The sequence below is a fragment of the Drosophila melanogaster genome, chromosome X, assembly GCF_000001215.4.
Source record: "Drosophila melanogaster chromosome X".
Taxonomy (NCBI): domain Eukaryota; kingdom Metazoa; phylum Arthropoda; class Insecta; order Diptera; family Drosophilidae; genus Drosophila; species Drosophila melanogaster.
The window spans coordinates 1,380,515-1,398,577 of NC_004354.4; the positions used below are offsets into that span (position 1 = coordinate 1,380,515).

General features: G+C 51.3%; 2 protein-coding genes across 13 annotated transcripts; both read left to right on the top strand.

Annotated features, from left to right (window-relative positions):
• Positions 1–399: 399 nt before the first annotated feature.
• Positions 400–12,329, top strand: CG32813 (uncharacterized protein). Of its 10 annotated transcripts, NM_166881.4 has the most exons (5): positions 400–612; positions 5,390–5,848; positions 6,009–6,402; positions 9,087–9,543; positions 9,762–11,964. In NM_166881.4, exons 4-5 carry the CDS (start codon positions 9,115–9,117, stop codon positions 11,049–11,051), a joined length of 1,719 nt encoding a protein of 572 aa, NP_726733.2. In that variant the 5' UTR covers positions 400–612; positions 5,390–5,848; positions 6,009–6,402; positions 9,087–9,114; the 3' UTR covers positions 11,052–11,964. The 10 variants fall into 9 exon arrangements, with proteins under 10 accessions (NP_726733.2, NP_726737.1, NP_001284778.1 ...); NM_166885.3 differs by lacking the exon at positions 6,009–6,402 and having other exon boundaries at positions 9,762–12,329; NM_001297849.1 differs by lacking the exons at positions 400–612; positions 6,009–6,402 and adding an exon at positions 4,011–4,111 and having other exon boundaries at positions 9,762–12,329.
• Positions 12,330–12,539: 210 nt separating this feature from the next.
• Positions 12,540–16,823, top strand: Rilpl (Rab interacting lysosomal protein like). 3 transcript variants are annotated; one of them, NM_001272204.1, is made up of 5 exons: positions 12,540–13,644; positions 13,710–14,200; positions 14,584–14,679; positions 14,732–14,857; positions 15,039–16,823. In NM_001272204.1, exons 1-5 carry the CDS (start codon positions 13,030–13,032, stop codon positions 15,169–15,171), a joined length of 1,461 nt encoding a protein of 486 aa, NP_001259133.1. In that variant the 5' UTR covers positions 12,540–13,029; the 3' UTR covers positions 15,172–16,823. The 3 variants fall into 3 exon arrangements, with proteins under 3 accessions (NP_001259133.1, NP_001259132.1, NP_569910.1); NM_001272203.1 differs by having other exon boundaries at positions 14,569–14,679; positions 14,732–16,823; NM_130554.3 differs by having other exon boundaries at positions 14,732–16,823.
• The last annotated feature ends 1,240 nt before the right edge of the window (positions 16,824–18,063 follow it).

An 18,063-nucleotide genomic window follows, 5' to 3' on the forward strand; every position in this document is an offset into this window, starting at 1 on the left:
CGGCGTTGCCACCTCGCGGGCACTGAAACCACTTGGAAATCAACTTTTCTTGTATGACAGTTCGAAGACTCGAATTGTGTTAAAATATTGCGCTAATAAGAGGATTATTTGCGCGCCAGGGATCCAGTGTAAGCGTATCTTATCTTATTCTTCAACTTTGTATGTGAGTATGTCATGTGGTGAGCTTTGCGTCTATTCCAATTCCTTGCCTTAAATAATGTTTATTTTTATCCCTGTGCCTGAACGTTATCCCTGTCTTCTGCAGCGAAGAACGTTTCCAGCAACGGCACTCCGTACTCGAAGCAGATGAGCCCAACCGTTTGAATTTGGCGCCCTGCTCTCCCCTCTCTTTTCACGCTCTCTGGCACGGGAATTTCGCTGCTCGCAACAACAAAATCTGACATTTGACGTCGCGCGTTCGCTTCGCCCGTTTCAGCAGCGTTGCCGCCGAAAGCAGAGTGTTGTTGTTGCCGTTGCCGTTGCGTCGTGTTGCGTTGCGTTGTTGTTTGCCGTGCCGATTTTATTGTTATTTGAAATCGGTCGCGGAGCGTGCGGTGCGGAGCAGTGCTCCTTTTTTTTTCTACTTTTTGTTTAGTTCCGGGTCAGGGGGCGGTAAGTCGAGAAACGGCCACGAGTGTCCTGCCACTGCCAGTGTAACTATTACTATTAATGTTGGTGCGACCCACTCGAAAACAAGCGCACAGGTTGAAAGTCAATCTCAGAGCATATGCGCGGAAAAGTGATGTTGGAAAAACACTGTGGAGGTGCCGAGGTTGTTGCGTTTCATGCGGTCAGGATGCGACGGGAGTAAATTCGCAGTCCAAGATTCCAATTGAAGTTTTAAGCTCTGTTCCTTTTCTCTCCTCTTTAGGTGTGTGTGTTTGTGTGTTTGTGCTTGTGACCGTCGCGTGTGAGAGTGCGCGTTTTCCACCCCAGGAGCGCGCGCTTGGAAATCGAAAACGCGGTTTTGGTGTCGGGATTGGATTCGTTTCGAGTCACACCCTCCCCCGGGCGTTACTTGTTTCAGGAAGCAGGGATTCCTTGGCACAGCTGTTTGCGCCTTCTTGTCTTCCTTCTTCTTATTTCGCATTTATGTCATCAACACACGTTTTCCACACACACACTCACACACACACACTCATACTCACACATCAGACACGTGCGCACTCAGCCCAAAGCTTTATCCTTCAAGAAAAGCTCTCGCTTGATTGTGTCGTAGTTTTCTTTCTTCTCTTTCCTTCTGCCGAAGCACGTTTATTGTTATTTGTGTTTTGTTTTCCGCTTTTCTCGATTTAACTGTTATCGATTGACGGTGAACCGAAGCCGATGATGAAATTCCACCGAAAGGAGTGGAGCGGAGGAGGGGTAAACAGGAAAATGAATTTCTGATCCAAAGACACAGTTTCGAAGTATTTCTTCGCCAATATCTATGTATGTACATATGTATGTATGTTATTCATAATGAATGTGTTACTGCCATTCGAAGCTTTTTGTTTGAAAGTGAGTCTGCAGCTCTTAACTTTATACCAGCCCCATATGTATATTCTATAACTTCTATATAACTCTATGCGCCTACTCGCCTTGTTCGATTAATTCGAAAACAGTTCCTCGAGAAATATTGGAAAACTACAAACGAAAATGGGAAAAGCTGGAGCACGGAAAGGGGAGCGGGGCAACTTTTATGGTGATGCCTTTGCCTAAAAATAGCAATAGCTCGCCCAGCAAACGTCTCATTTTTCCAAGTGTGCTTCAAAAATGAAACGTTTCTCATTCTCCAAGTTCCCACTACGATCGCCGATTTTCTATGTGCTGCGATCTGATCTGATCGCATCCAATCCGATCCGATCCCATCCAAATCGATCCGATTTGATCTGATCTTCAGTGATCTATATCCGCATCCAGATCGCCGTGGCACGACTTCGAGTAGCAGCGCAGCGCCCCGTGGAATCTAATTTTGGGCTCGTCTTGAGCAGGTTCACTTGGTGCCTGGATGGCGGTGCCCACTCCGCTTTCCCGACTGCATTTCCAGCCCCATGCCAGGCCATGCCACTGCGCCACTGGCTAAATATAGAGCCCCGACTTCGACTTCGGCTTAGTGCGTCGGGATGGGCTGTGTGCCTGCAGAAGGTGGGGAGGGAAGTTCAATTACCTTTAAATGGATTACACAAACAACCAGTAGGGCAGGGGAGGGGCGGAAGCCTATATTAAACACAGGCACGCACTCACACCCCAGAACTAGATAAAGCAACGCAAACAGAGCCAACCAGGCAGAGGTGGAGCCAAGCGATCGGGCCTCTGAACCCAATTCCTATTCCTATTCCGATCCCGATCCGACGCCTCCCCCTTTCTCAGCCTCCTGAGTCCCGGAAAAACGGAAAAAAGCGGAGCAGAGGATGAGCGGCAAGGGGGACGATGGTGCGGCGATGCTGCCAAAAATAAATTTGAACTCAAATCGCAGCGTCAGGCGCGAAGGGTGAGGCGACTGGGTGCCAAGAAACGCTGCCAACGCAACGCATTTGCCTCCAAAGACCGGCCCATGGCAGTCTCCTTTCGGGCCGGGGCCATTGGCTCCTCTGGCAGCCCAGCCGGACCCAGGCAAACGGTCCTCGGAACTCCGATTGGACAACTGAAGTTGAGGTCGCAATTGATCTTGCCAGGTGTGGCAGAGGCCAGCTCAAGGATGCCATTGGGCACTTCGTCCGCGCAGGGAAGTCGCGGAGGGGGCATGGGGAGCAGAGCAAGAAGGCGGGGGAGGCTACGTGGCCGACCTCATTAGTCTCGAGTTTCCAAAAGCTCACGCACACCAGCGTGTCCGTGCCCACTGGGAAGACGGGGAACGGGCGGAACGCCGAAATGGAAAATGGGAAATCGAAAGTGGAATATGGTTTTCCGTGCGCTCGCACCCATCAATTTTCATCAGCGGCGAGAGAGCTTAAACAGCGGCTATTTGTAAACGAAGGCATCTGTTAGGCAGCCCGCACAACGCGCCCGATCCGCCCACCGCTTCTAGCCAAAAGCCAAAAGCCGAAAACCAAACCAAAGCGATCCAAACCGATCCCTCTCTCGCTTTTCCCGCTCCCCCCTGCCTGCACCGCGCGCGGTGGGACTTTGGGGCAGCTATTTTTAAAGTCGAAAATACTTTTCAGCTGCCAAGTTGTGAGATGCCAAGTACAGTTGCCTACTCAGATCAGATCAGGTCGGGTTGGATGAGATTGGTTCCCATCACGGCACAGCGCACTCGGCATGCGGATTGAGCTCCTCGGCTGGCGGTCCTTCGCAGGTGTGTTGTCTTCAAGCGCTCAAGTTAGAACGGGCAAAAAGATCTGACTCTATTCTACTAACCAACTTCTTCTGCACTCCCTTTTCATTGAGACGCAGTACAAAAGCTAACTAAATACGATACTGAAAAGATATCCTGGTACCCAAGCCCGAAACTCCAGTTTAGCTAACCTGTAGGTAGCTAGGTTGGACCAAAAACGGGTTGTTTGAAAAACGTATTCGGACTGCGTATTCCGTGGATACCAAGATCCCAAAGATGCGCCATCCATGCCAGGCCTGCTTATCCCTGCTTTTCCCGTTGGCCCGTTGATCTGCTGCCGCTGCTTTTCACTTGCCTCTGGCTGTGGATGTGGCTGTGGCTGTGCGCAATGTAAATTCGTTTTCCCGAAGCTCCGCTCTTTCTCTTTCTCTTGGACAGACGCGCAGGCATAGCTAGAGATACAGATACAGACGCAGACAGACTCGGACGCGGATACAGATACTCGAAGGCGAGAACGGGAGCGGGCACAGATACAGATGCGCGGCGGCAGAGCAGAACTTTCGGTTGGAAATTTGCCAACCCCTCATGGCGCTTTTCGATGCGATCAGCTCGACCCCAATAGACGGGGACTGGCCGGCACGGGAGGATTGGGGGAGGGCGTGCACCTTCGGAGACGCGGCCAACAGGCTGCGACGGCTGCTCGGACCGCTCGAGTCTCGGTATTCTGCGGCTGAATTCCGAATTCGCTTTTAGTATCAAATTAGACTGCGACGGCTGCTCTTTGAGTGCGGCCAAGAACGGAGCAACACCGGAGCAGAGCACTCGAATCCCGAATCGGGCCAGTTCGGAACGGTAAGCGGTTGGCCGCGGTTACCCGGTAACGCTAACGGGTGCGGATGCGGGTATCGGGTAATTCACGCTCTCGTCTCTGCGCTTTGACTTCGACTACTGTTCTCCGTCTCGCGTCTCTTTCGATTGGATACTGGCTAGTACCATGGGATAGTGGGGTGGAGGGGTGGTTGGAAAAGGTTGGGGCATCATTTGTTTTGCATGCCAAGGCGCGTGGGCGGCGAACGCAGAGGAAAGCGAGGAAAGCGGATGAACAGGGCCAGCTCCGAGTGCCTCTGGTTTTCTTCGATTTCTCGTTGTTGTTTGTTTGCAATTGTGCAGAGCACAGATCTGCGCCTTCTTCATTCGTCGAATTCTTGATTCGTCATAGGCATATATCCCCGAATCTATACACATCGTCCGTATATATACAATATATCTGCAAGCGTATGGCTACGTCTTGCTATATCCCATTCACCCCCCTTTCTGAATGGGGACATCCTTGAGACGACGGGGTTGCCAACTCCCTCGAGGTTTCCCTTGCATTTGTACCTATGTTTGCTTTTCAACTTGAGACTGGCTTGGGGTTGTCAGATTTTGCTCTATATAATAAACAAATACATTCAATTCAATGACAATTGAACCTTATGTGATTTATGTGATTATGTATAGAATCTTGGTTAAACTCCTTGCTTGGGCTTCACAAACACGGCCTTATAGACCAAAAGGTTTTTGGCCTGCACTCGCGCAGGCCGTAGCTTATCGAGTCCGGCGGATCAGGTGGAAAGTGCTTGCTTGGCGGTGGATGGGCGATGTTTGGTGAGTCACCCAGCCGACTTCCAAGTTGTCGTGGAGCCACAAGCCCACCTTAAGGCGATAAGATAATGCCGGGTAGCCGTGCAGCCAGATTAGATATTAGTTTCAGTGCGGTTTCAATGAGGCCTAGCTAGGGGTTTTCCTCTCTTTGCTTCTTTCCCTTGGCGAAGAGAGGGCGCGATTGGGCAGGTTTCAGTTCAGTTCTGTTTTACCCTGCTCTAGTCTGATCTGATCTGGCCAGATAAGAGGGGCAGAATCGTTGGATCGCGCATCGAGCAACGCGGGCCAGAAACTCAAGTCAAGAAGTCTTCTTCTGTTTCTGTGTCTGTGCCTGCTTCAGTTTCTTATTGTGCGCTGTGTATCCATGTGGCGTATGTGCCTGCGCTTTTCCCCAACGTTTTTCCCCCGCTCCTTCTCCGTTTATGTTTACGTTTTGGCGTGATTTCGTATTAACAAATTCACTTCTCTATGTATTTTTAATTTTAGTCCAAGGTTTAAAGCAACAACTGTGAGCAGTGAAAAAAAAAATAACAGAACGAGCGTTCAGCTATAAACGATATCAAACCCAATAGGAAGAAACGCACACAAAGAGCCGAAAACAAAGTCTTCGCCAGAGAGCGCTGAGTGGGACGGAGAAGGGAAGAGGCAATAGCGAGCGGGACAGCGAGCGGCTGGCGGTCAGCGACGTTGGACAAGTAGTTGAAAATATTGCGCATACGCCGCGTGAACCAGAGGCACAGAGTAGAGCAGCAAGCCGCGCGTTCTTCGTTCTGCATCGCACAAATACAGCTTTGAGAAAGCCAGCAGAGGAGTGGGGTGCAAGGAAACACATTACGCATCGAGGAGGAGAAGGAGGAGAAGGAGAAGAAGGAGGAGACGAGGAGGGCCGAGGATTAGCGGCTGCGAAGGAAGTCCATTTCAAAGTGCAGCCGGCCACAAATCCAGGTGAGTCTTGGGGTGTACACATTTGTTGTGGCTGTCTCTGATCGTAAAGCAAATTAGGTGGGTCAAATGGGTCCTTGCCTTAGTTTAGGAATCCCGAGCCGAATGACAAACAATCTCATTCTTTCGGCCCTTCTTTGCGTTTGATCTTGGGTCACACAAGAACTAGAATCTCACATCCAACTCCGATTCCCAAACCGAATCGGATCGCGCTTCTCGCCTGTCGTTGCTGTCGCCCGAGATCGGAGATTGCACAACGCTGGCCATCAGTTTCAAGCGCTTTTGCTACGCTCACTAACACACGCCACCCATTGAGGCGGTGAGCGCTGCCCGATTCCACGATTTCGCTGCTCTGCCAGTAGCGGTGGTAGTAAAAATTGTCAACTCAAGCGCTGCGGTCGGCGACGCTCGGGGAAAATGCGTATTCCTCGCCCTCGCCCCCACGCTCATCACCCCGCAGGAAGGCAGAAGCACGCGCGGACTACGAGGAGCCACCAGTTGGTCACGAGGAAGAGCAGAAGAATAGCACGCACCACCAGCTCGATCGTGGGACGCAGGTGCGTTTGCAACCGGAGTTTTCCAGGAGGGGCTTTAGATGAGCAGCAGTGGGAAAGGTAAAAAGTGACGGGGAGGTCGGTTTCAGTGCTATCAGCGGACAAACAAAGCCAATTAGAACTTGGAAAGTACCCTTTCTTCCTTCCCTTCCCTTCCCTTCCCTTCCCTTCCCTTCCCTTCCCTTCCCTTCCTTTTCTCCCGCCAAACGACAGCGGGTGAAGCTCCATTCCACTCCACTCCACTCCCACCTCGATTCTCTGTTCTCCACTGCCCCTTTCCCCGTTTTCCGCTCCCCGCTCCTATCTGGGCTCGCTTTTATCAGCGGCTTATCAGTAAATAATTCCACCTGTTGCGCGGCTTGCGCGAGTGTGGGTTTAAGTGCGAGTGTGTGTATGTGTGTGTGTGTAGATAACTCGAGGTGAGGTATCGCATTAAGCAACGCTTGTGCTGCCCCACAATTGTGGTCCCCAAAAAGCAAACTTTGCTTGTTTGCACTGCTCAGCGCTGCTACGCTGGAGTGGAAATGGAAGCCCCGCTGCCAGCGGATTTCGTAGATAACCGAGCCAAAACCCAACTGAAACGGACTGAAACAAAACCCAGCAAACCCACACTTGTACACATAGGAACGGGACCGCTACAGGCACAGATACAGATGTAGATGTAGATACAGATACAAATACAGATATAGATATAGGGGCTCTATAGAGGCAGACTGCCTCAAATCTTATCTTAAAACTTGACTCGATGCGGCGCAGTGACGCAGTCGCTTAGCAATGCCGCTTTCATTGCTCAAACTGCGCCGCTTTATCGATCAAGTCGATCAGGATGGGAGTAGCGCGTCCTTTAATCCTTGATCCTTAAACTCTAAACATGGTTTTTCTCATTTAGCATTTGAAGCCATCTTTGCTTGGATAATTTCCCACTTAATCATCCGAGCATCCTGACTTGCGATCTTAAGTTTTGTCCGCTCAGTTGCATGTATGGATATCCTATGGATATGGATGGATATCCTATTCCCTCGATCTTGAGGCACTGGACGAATGCTATCCCCCCCTATCGCTTGAAGTTATGTAACCCACTCATTAATTAAAACCTCGTGTTCCCACAAAGAACACACACACATACACACACACACTCAAACATATGATTGCATTTGGTCTTCCCTTTCGCACTCACACGTCAGCTCAACCCTTACTTTGGTGCAGCTTGAAAAGCGGCGAAAAGAACAAGGTTTATTTATAAACTGCGCTCGTTGTTGGGGGTTTCTCTCTGCGCGAAGTATCCAATTTTCCCTCTTTCCCGCTCTCTCTCTCTCTCTCTCTCTCTCTCTCTCTTAAGCCTCTTCTTCTAGCTGTTGCTTCGACTTCGGCTCTTCGCAGGGGGTGTGCGGCGTGGGGTGGTGGGTGGCGACTGGCGGGCTCGTTGTTGTTGTAAACTCGGTTTCAAGCTTTAATTACGTCTCACCCATACACACTTCCGTGTCCGTGCCTGTGTGTGTGTGTGTGTGTGTAAACAGTTGAGCTCTTTGTAGGAGTGTGTCTTTGGAGCGGGAGCGGCAGCGGGGGGAGGGTCGGAAACGGGGGCTGGAGGAGCGCAAGGGCTCCGCACGTCTTTAGCCATTCCTATTTTTGTTTACCCATCGCCGGCGTCGCTGCACTCCAACGGTACTTCTGAGCGTGCCCGAATTCGAATTGGAATTCAGTCGAGCTTTGCGCGTCGTCGCCGCCGTTCGCGAAGTTTGTTGCTGGATGGGCTCGTTCGCTATCCCCCACCCCCACTTATGTCGTGTCGTGTCGTTGTCTCTCTCTCTCTCTCGTACTCGCTCAAAGCCTGTCACCCACTTTTCTGCGCCCGCTCGCCGGCTTTGGCGCGGCCTTAAAACGTGAGTACCCCTCTCTCGCTCCGGCCTGCTCTCCGTCCTGCGTGTGTGCTTCTGTGTGTGTGGGGGAGAGTTTGGCGATAATCTCCAATTTCCCGATAAGATATCCCACTGTGTCGTCGCACTCTGCCCGCTCCCCTCTCAGCTCGAGCCTGTCCGGCCCCAAAGAGCCGCTTCGGCTGCCGAGGAGAGCGTCTAGAAGGATCGCACCTGCAGCGCAATCGATGCCACGATGGCCACTTTCTCAAGGAGTTCGTCCACGCACTACGCGTGCACCGTAAGAAAAAGTGAGAATTCTAGCCGCATACCTTCCGAAGTTTACGAGTAGCATCAAGGCTACCTCGTTCAAGGGAAGCCATCAACTACGTTGGAGCACATGCACAGAAGCAATCGATCATTGGGAGCGTTGTCTATACCATAAGCATGTTTCAGACCTGCCGCCTTTATTTCCTCAGTGCACCGCGCTCTCTTCATCTCTCTTTTCGGCTTATCACTCCCACTGTGTGGGTGGCGTGGAGTCGAGTCGAGTGGAGTGGATTGGAGTGGAGCTGTTGCGTTTGTTGTTGCTTTCATTATGTTATTAATTAGGCGAGTGGCGGCTGTGGTGGCGTAGGTGGGATCGGATCGATTGCTAGGGGTGTGTGTTCAATCAGGAGGTGGGGCGATGGTCGCTGGTCAGTGTGTCGCTGGTCACTGTGTGGAGCACAGATGGTGGCCACTTCGGCCCTCTTCGCTGCCGATAGAAGGGATAGAAGGCCCATGCAAAGCTCCAGAGAATAACACAGTGTGCATTACTTTCTCCCCCAGCTTCACGACGTCTTGCAAACGGTTGAAAATGGAGAAGACTCCCCGGTACACGCAGCGGGAGCGGAACATGGTGTTGAGCTACGCGGCGCAGTACAAGGATGTGATCGAGAACAAGCGCACGGACGCGGAGTCCAACCGCAAGAAGGACGAGGTGTGGCTGCAGATCGCCAAGGAGTTCAACTCGCGGGTCTACCACCAGCGCAGCGCCAAGCAGCTGCGCCAGCTTTACAAGAACATGAAGCTGCTGCTCAAAAAGGACCTATGCGGCGAGGACAAGAGCAACCATTCGTTCATGGACCTGCTCAACACGCTGTCGCACCAGGAGTCCGTGGCCCAGTACATTGCCGAGCAGCTGTCGCCGGAGGGCGCGGGCGGTGGCGGCGGCGGCGGTAAGCAAGGCGGCGCGGGCAACGGAGGCGGAAACGGACACCAATCGGACGACTACGACGACTCCAAGGTGGGCTTAAAATTCAGATCTGTGCATAAGTGTCCCATCCGGTGCTTAAGTCTCAAGACTCAAGTCACTTGGTCCACTTGGTGAACGTGGTGCACTTCATCTAACCCACTAATCCAGATGAATAGCTTTCTACTTTCTTGACTCTCTGAACCCTGTGAATCCTACTAAAACGCTGTCCATGATGGTTTCAGTATCATTTATTTTCCTCACACTTGCAGATGCCCCACTACCACGAGGGCATGGACACGGACGTGATCCTTATCAAGTCGGAGACAATTAGCGACAACGAGCAGACGGACAATGGCATGGACTGCCTGGACGAGGACGATGACGACGACTGCTTGAGCCACAAGGCGCCGGAGGTGTGCCTCGAGGAGGAGGACGACGTGCTCTTTCCAACGGACGTGCGCCAGCTGCAGCAGGTGGGATCGTCCGGAGCCGCCGGCGGTGGTGTCTCCGGAGGCTCCCTTCCCGGAAACATGTCTAGCAACGGGATTACCGAAACCAGTCGCCGCGCCGCAAGCTCGCCCGTGTGCTCCACGAAGACCTCGATTAGTTCCAGCGGGAGCTACGCATCAGCGCCCAAACCGGACATCACTATCCAGACCGTGGGCCACATACGCGTGGGCAGCTTTGCCAACATCAACAAGACGCTGCAGAACGGCGGCTCCGGCACAGGAGCTGTCCTATCAGCGGCCAGCAATGGCGGCTCCAGTGCCAGTGGAGTGCTGCCGCTCACAGCGGAGCAAGTGCAGCAGCACACGCTGCTGAACGGCCTAGGATTGTCCGCCGTGAATCCGGCTCAGTCTCTGCAGGCGGCCATCAATGCCGCCTATGGGTCCGCCGCTCCATCTTCATCGGTCGCCATTAGCAGCCGCCGCACCCCTCCCACTCTGCAGTTGCCACGCCTTCAGCGCGGAAACATCAACAATAGCCACCACACTGCCGGCAGCACAAGCAATTCCGCGGTGGCCTCCAATGGAGTGCAACTGTTGCTCAACGGCGGCCACCACGCACAGATGACGCACAACCATTTGGCGCGGGACAAGACAGGAGGCGTGGCCATCGGGGCGGCGGGCAGTTTCAACGGGTACAACGGACTGGCAGTGGCGGGCACAGTGTGCAGCGCCTTGAACAGCAGCGGATCCGGAGCCGGAAGCGGCGGGAGCAGTGCCAACAACAGCGGCGTGGGCCTGGGGATCGGCGGGGCACACACGTCGGGCAGCGGAGGAAGTGGCAGCGGTGGGACGAGGAGCCAGCACCAGGAGCTGATGAATTCGCTGAGGATCGAGGAGAGCAAGCGGAAAATCGACCTGATCAACGCCCAAATCGAATACTGGCAGACGCTCACCCGCAAGCTGAACAGTCAGGCGAATCACATGCCCAATCCTGCGTGCCCGTGCCACTTCCCTGGAGCCAGTGTGCTCTCGCCCGTCGCCGTGACCGCCGCTAGTGCCTCATCGTCCGCTTCCGCCAATGTGTTGCAGACGCAGGCCAGCACCAGCTAGTCCGCAGCCAAGGGGCGGTTCGAACTAGTCGGGGGTCCTGCGGGCGAAAGCGAAAGCGACAGCGACATCATCTCGATAGTGGACATAGATGATGGGCGGTCTAGGGAGGACGAGCAGTCGGAGGACGATGGCGAGAACCGTGACCAGGCCATAACGGACCTGACGCTACCCGACGAAGACGAGGAAGACGATGTAGACGAAGATGACTCACAGGATGCCTTGGTCAGGGATGTTGGCGTGGTGGGCGGCCTGTCGTCGCCAGATACACCGCCCCACTCCTCTCCGCCGCCAGCGAAGCGCTCGAAGCGCCAGGAAGTCACCTCCGAGCTCCTGAGGCAGCTGGCCCTGCAGCAGAATCAGGATCCCCAGGAGGGGTGCTAGTATTTTGTCTAGTTTGCTAATTTTATACTTGCTACCATGGATTGACGCAACCACTTTGTAACATTAATTTTACCATATATATTTATTTACGCCCAGTTTGAGTGCCAAAACAGAAACCAAGATTGGGGCCTTGCCATCGAAAATGCTTGCCAAAGGACCTGCTGAAATAACCGGTCATAACCACTCGCGACCCACTATTTATTTGCCAGCCTAACTGAAACATAGCGATTCATCTCATTTTAAAATGTCTTGCGTCGCCTATTTTTTTATTGCCTTTTTTTTTCTATACATGTAACGTGTTTATTTTTAAGTTTTCCTACGAGCTGCTACCAAAAAGAATAAGAAGAAGAAGGTGACTATCTTGAATGTACATTTACTTTACAAAACTAGACCTTACTTACTTACTTAATTAGAGATCGAGCAGCTAAGAACGCATGAAAATGAAATGTACAAATGTGGTTCCTAATCTAGTCCCTAAAGTCAAAAGTGAAGAACGAAAGAGCTACAGAAAAGAAATCGAAATTGTTACGCCTAGCCGAGAACTTGTGTATTATTTTTTTATATCGCTTAGATTGTTCCCCCGAGGAAAGCATTGAAGGAACTGTAGCTAATTTATGTACTTAATGAACCAGTGAAACCAAACCAATGATTTGAAATGGTGTAAAGAGAAGAAACTTGCTAGTCGCCGCTGCATAACTGTGTAAATGTGGCACACAAACCATTTAGTTAGTGTTAGTGCTACTGTACGTGTAAAATACAATTAATTGCCTATCCAGACCCAGTAACCACAATTTACAAGGAAGCACACACCAAACGAAACTGAAAACCAAGAAAACAAAACTATTTATACAATTTTGTAAACAAGAACTTATTAATAAAACAATGAATTTACTTTGTGGCCCAGCCTGTTGACTTTTGGATAGTAAAATTTCGTTTAAGGCTTAACATTTTGGCACTTACGCTCATTTTGCTCGCTTAAGCTGCTCTTCATTTGGCGCCAAACGAATTGGCGTTGCCCAACACTGACCAGCCAGCACAAAGCGCTACCAGACTGCGCAACCGACTGCTCATCTGGGAACTGGTTCGCACATATGGGCGCCCGCGAACCAGTTATTCGTTACTCATCAGTTCCAGTTCGGTTCAGCAAAAATTGTGCAAATAAATTGCGGAAAGTCGGATTGTTTATGTGGGAATCGGCAGCGAAAAGCGACTCGGCGGCAGTAACAACTAGAGTGAATGAAGTGAGCACTGCCACTCCCACGCACACTACTGTGCAGTCTGTGTGCGCCAACTGTGAATTGCGAAGTGCGAATTCCGTACTTCGGATTGCGGATTCCCCCCCTCCCTTAAAGCACTTGGAAAACCAACACCTGGCGCACGTACACGCACACGCACACTTGTCCTGCTAGCGAAAGAAAAATCCCTGTCAGCTGGTGCAGCGATTCCCGAAGCAACTCCGAGGAGCAGGACACCGTGGAAAGAGGCGACAACTGAAGCTGGTCTTCAGTGAACACAGAGTCCAGTGAGCAAGTGTGAGCAAGTAAACAAGTGATACAGCGCTTGGCAGGAGTCACAGATTATCTGAGCGACCACCTGGATGCCCGGCTTTCACCTCAATGAGATGGGTGAAATGGTCCTGGACGCCATCGACGACATCGGCGTGGTCGATGTGTACGACTTGGCCTCCGACATTGGCAAGGAGTACGAGCGGATCATGGACCGCTTCGGCACGGACGCCGTCAGCGGGCTGATGCCCAAGATCATCAACACCCTGGAGCTGTTGGAGGCGCTGGCCACGAAGAACGAGCGCGAGAACGCCACCATCCAGGAGCTGCGCGATAAGGTGGCCCAGCTGGAGAGCGAGAAGCTGGAGAAGGCCGAGTTCCGGCGGCGGTTCGACAAGGAGCTGGAGCTGATCGAAGAGCAGTGGCGCAGCGAGACCAACGAGCTGGTCGATCTCGTCTCCTCGCTGCAAGACGAGAACAAGCGGCTGGTAAAGCAGACTCAGGATCTGCAGTCATCGTCCGCCCAGAGCTCCGGCCTGGGGGCCAGTCTCACCGAGAGCATTATCAGCATGACCAACCACGAGCTGCACAGCGCTCTTTCGGATACTCAAGTGCTGCAACGGCTGAAGGAGCAGATATACAAGCAGCGCGACGAGTTGAAGCACCGCGAGCGTGAGCTGCAGGACAAGTACAGCGAGCTGGAGCACGTGAGTGTCCTTAAGGATAGGTGCTCATATTCCCAGCTAACGTATTCTTAACTAACCCTTCCCAGCTCAATATCCAGGCGGAGCGTCTGAAGGCATCAGAGCGAGATACCCGGCGCCGCCACAAGCTGATGCAGGCCCAAGTGAAGACGCTGTGCGAGGAGCGCGCCGACTTTCTTGCCCAGCTGCAGGACCAGAGCCGGGAGATCAACCAACTGCGCAAGCGATTGGGCCTGGCCGAAAAGGAGAATGAGGATTTGGTGGCCTCGTACGACGATGGCCAGAACGATCCCAACCGGCCGCGGTACACCACGCGCGAGCTGAAAGAGTTGATTAGCGAGCGCGATGAGCTGCTGACCACCATCGACACCCTCAACGAGCAGCTGGCGGAGCTGAAGCCACCAAGCCAGGCGAAGGGCAAGCGGCAGCGTCACTTCTCCAGCTCCGACGATAGCGATGAGGACGACGATGGTCACGTGGCGGACAACGATGATGACGACGACGAGGAGGAGGCGGCTGCCGAGGCGAACGAGCTGGAGCCACCAGCGGCCGGAGAAACGTGAGTGAGCCCATTTCTGTTACATCCTTTAGTTTTGTGGTCCCTCACCAGAGAAAACAAGAATTTATGAACGACCGCTTGAGTCAAAGTGATTAACGAACAAGCATTTTCAGCCTGAGTCATTCTTTTGTTGTTGCTCAGTGCTAACAATATTCAAATAGACCCTATGATGCAAACGTTTAATTGGCAGGTGATTCAGAGCTTAAACGTATATATTTGCGTGTTTTTTCGCAAGGTCAGCAGGTAACTGGTAAATGGCACAATTGGGAGTCAAACAAATCGTTGGATTCGGATCTATATGTTGATTATTTTTGAGTTTTTATAGCTAATTACTATCCCTAGTTATGATTACTTAAGTACATACATAGTGCATCGCTTTTCAGGCCACCTGGACACGATGCGCCCGTGCAGGGCCCTTTGCCCTACGAGCCGGACGATGCGCCCTGGAAGAAGAGCTCCGAGTCGGGAATACGCAAATTGTAAGTGGCATTCAATCGGCGTAGAGCTCTCGATTCACTTTCTGCATTGTAGCTTCCGGAAGCTGTTCTCGGACCCGTCGGACGGCAGCAACACGTTCCCGAAACGTTCCTTGGCCACGCTCTCCAAGATGGCGCTGTCGGCCACGCCCGGTTCCGTTTCCGCCTCCGCAGCGGCGAAGTAAGCGCCCCTTAAAGCATCCGAGTTGGCGTGCATTTCACTTTTCGTTTGTTTTCTGTTTTTCCGTTTCCGTTCCATTCCGTTCCGTTCCGTTTGCACTGCCCCCCGCACCCCTGCATCTTGCATCCTAATTTATTATTTATTTTTTACTTTTACGTCTTACGATTACGTTTACATTTAGTTTAGGCAACAGCCTGTATCTGACCCTGTCCCTCGCCATTCACCTGCTCCGCCTGAGCTGTACATACATAGTTTACACACTCGATTGCTGTGCCCTCATAATTCTAAGTTGTTATGCAATTTTGTTTACGTAATACGCGTTTTATTCGTAACTCGTAACCCCTAACTGTACTGGATATATTTAATACGAATCCACTTTGTATTTTTCGTACCTTCGATTTATTCTAACTTGATTAACGACTACCACATAAGACTCCAAACATACCACAGCCCCCACATGTGCACGTGTTTCAAAAATCAAGATCGAGAACGAAAACGAGAACGAAAACGATATCGAGATTGTGCAAAGATTGCCGAGTGAGTTTTTAATGAATTTAGACAAAAACAAGCTTAGAAAGACAAACAGTCCTCCCAGGTGCAGATGCAGAGAAAACGATTCGGTGAGATGAGGAGACGAGACGAGGAGGACTCTGGTTCTGGGACCCCAGATTTTAGAAAGTCTAGGTAGAACGGGAAGATTTTGCTTCAATTATCCGTAGTGTAACTGTCCCTAAGACCCCTGCATCTATCTAGATCTTCGGCTATCGCCAGCCCGTATGAGTATTTTAGCACTCTCATAGCAGTTGCCCCAAGCGGCCTTATAAATATATTACAAATTTATCAAAATACGCAAACCTTAGAGCGAAAGAAACCTAAAAGTATATATAATTGATATATAATTAGCAAACGTTACAACCTTAGCGCATTGTTTGTTGACTTGAATTGAACTAACTAACGAAACCAATCTCAGCATAGTAGATTCCATTGATAGCATTCGATTGCACAAAGATGCCAAAAAGCGAAAATCTCCGCGTTACCCCATTGCCGGCCGGCCAGTCTAAATCAAGGAATGTTTTAGCCAAGAGTTTTACCATAGACTTAGCCACTGACCAGCTCGAATTGTTGTTACCGCACCCAGACGACTTCGCCCAGAGCCCCCACTCCACTTGAAGCCCAGTGATTTCGAGGAGATCTCAGTCCGATCCTCGTTCATAGCTAGTATCCATGAGAGAGACGCCCATGTAGTGCAATTACCAATATGGTGTCACTTCCCGCTCCCCTTCCACTCACAAGCACAAAGCGAGGAAACTCCGTTTACATATCAGCTCCATCGCTATCGTCGATGCGAACGTGCCAAAGACTAATGGTCAGACCCTATGCCCCCATTATTCGCAACTCCCCCCCACTACCCACACCACGCACCGAACACCCAGCCCACAACACCCGACTTACCAATCTCAATTAACCCATCTCGTTTCGAACACAACAAAGAGTGGCAACTGAACTTTTATAAAATTGAACACGAGCGCGCAATGGCATCGATATGAAAAAGTGGACTAACGTTGAGTGGGTGAAGACCACGAAAAGAAGATGGAGAGAAATTGAGTATTTGGTGAATTAATGTTAACTAAATTTATATACACATATACACATGCATTATACATAATATACTTTACTATATACTATGTAATACCGTATTATATGGAACTATGACTAACCAAAAAGGCAACAAGGCAACAATTATACAAAATTCAAAGCGTACCAGGGTGGCACTTGGACCATGGACTGCAGGAGCGACCAGAGCGATAGCGAGCATCGGATCGGATCGGATTGGATCGCATCATGGTGAACCGCATCAGAGGGCGACGCCTCCGCATCCGGGTATCATCTGCTCACCCCTGTACGTACATCAAATTTATGAGTGGCTTCCTTTGAGCGACCACCAAAATAAACTTATGAACCGTGGAGTGGATTTCGAATGAATGATTTGGGTTGGCGGCAAGTGGAGCACTCGCTGTGCGGAACCTAAGGTGTTTATTTCATTATTTAACATTACTTATAAGTTCGTTTTTAATTTGGCTTATTTTCGATTGCTTTCAAAATTATTCCCAAGGTATTGTAAGAAACAAGTCGAGATCGGCAGAGAGTTCAAGATCATTGTCATCATCGTGTGTTTCATCGTCAGAAACGAAGGATGTTTGAAGACCATCTTCAAGTTCAAGTATTTTCACGTATCATAACATTTCATATCAAGCCTTAAAGGTTAGTAGCGACTTCAATTTGCCCATAAACACATTTCGGGGTGCTCTAGTCATTGGAGTTCTGGCTTCCATGTCGCCCGAGCCTGTAGCCTCTAGCTACTGATATCCTTTGCACAAGGACAGTCGGTGGGGTTGTATTTCGATCGTGCTTTTGGTACTAAGAAAAGGGGGTGGATGTCGAACAAGGCTGATTGCGTAACACCTGGCAGTGCATCCCATGGGATTCCCCCGCGCCCGACCACCCATCGCGGTGGTTGGAGCTTTCTCGCCACGAGCTTTTCGACTGAGCTTTACCCCGGGGCTCTGGGCCACCCACTTACCAAGCCACGAAGCCATCTTGCAGCATCGTCAACCCTGCGCATCCGCGTCCGCATCCTGCATCTCGTGCGGTGCGTAGCAGCATCTCGTGCCCCGTCCTCGAGTCCTTGCTGGGTCGCTTCTGCCGTTTACTGGGCGCCTGATCTCCATGCCGGGTTTGAGGCGTATCTAGGGCGTGGTGGTTGTTCCGGCTGGACGACCTTGAGCACCGCCCCTCATCTGCGATGGCGTTTTAATTGCCCAGCAACAGGCGATTTGTTGGTGGTGGTGGTGATGTGGTGGCGGCTCTTCGTTCGGGGATGCGTTCTGGCCATTCTCAACGGGATTTTCACGCAGTTCCAATTAAGCAATTAAAAATCTGCCACCGGACTTGGCGGCGAGACGTGGGCGGGTTCATGGTGGCCGGAGACGGCGTTGTCAGCTTTTTAATTAAGAAGATGTTAGCGTAATAGGATAGAAGGATATGCGCTGCGAAAATCGTAGGTCGAAATGTGCGCAGCTAATGAAGAAGGCCCCTGTGTTTTTGTGGTCACTGGGAGTGGGCCCCACAATTTCCACTAATTGCCCTGGCCTGGCATGGGCTGGCCAGAAAGAAAAGAATTAAGAGACGGAGCGGAGATAAAAGCG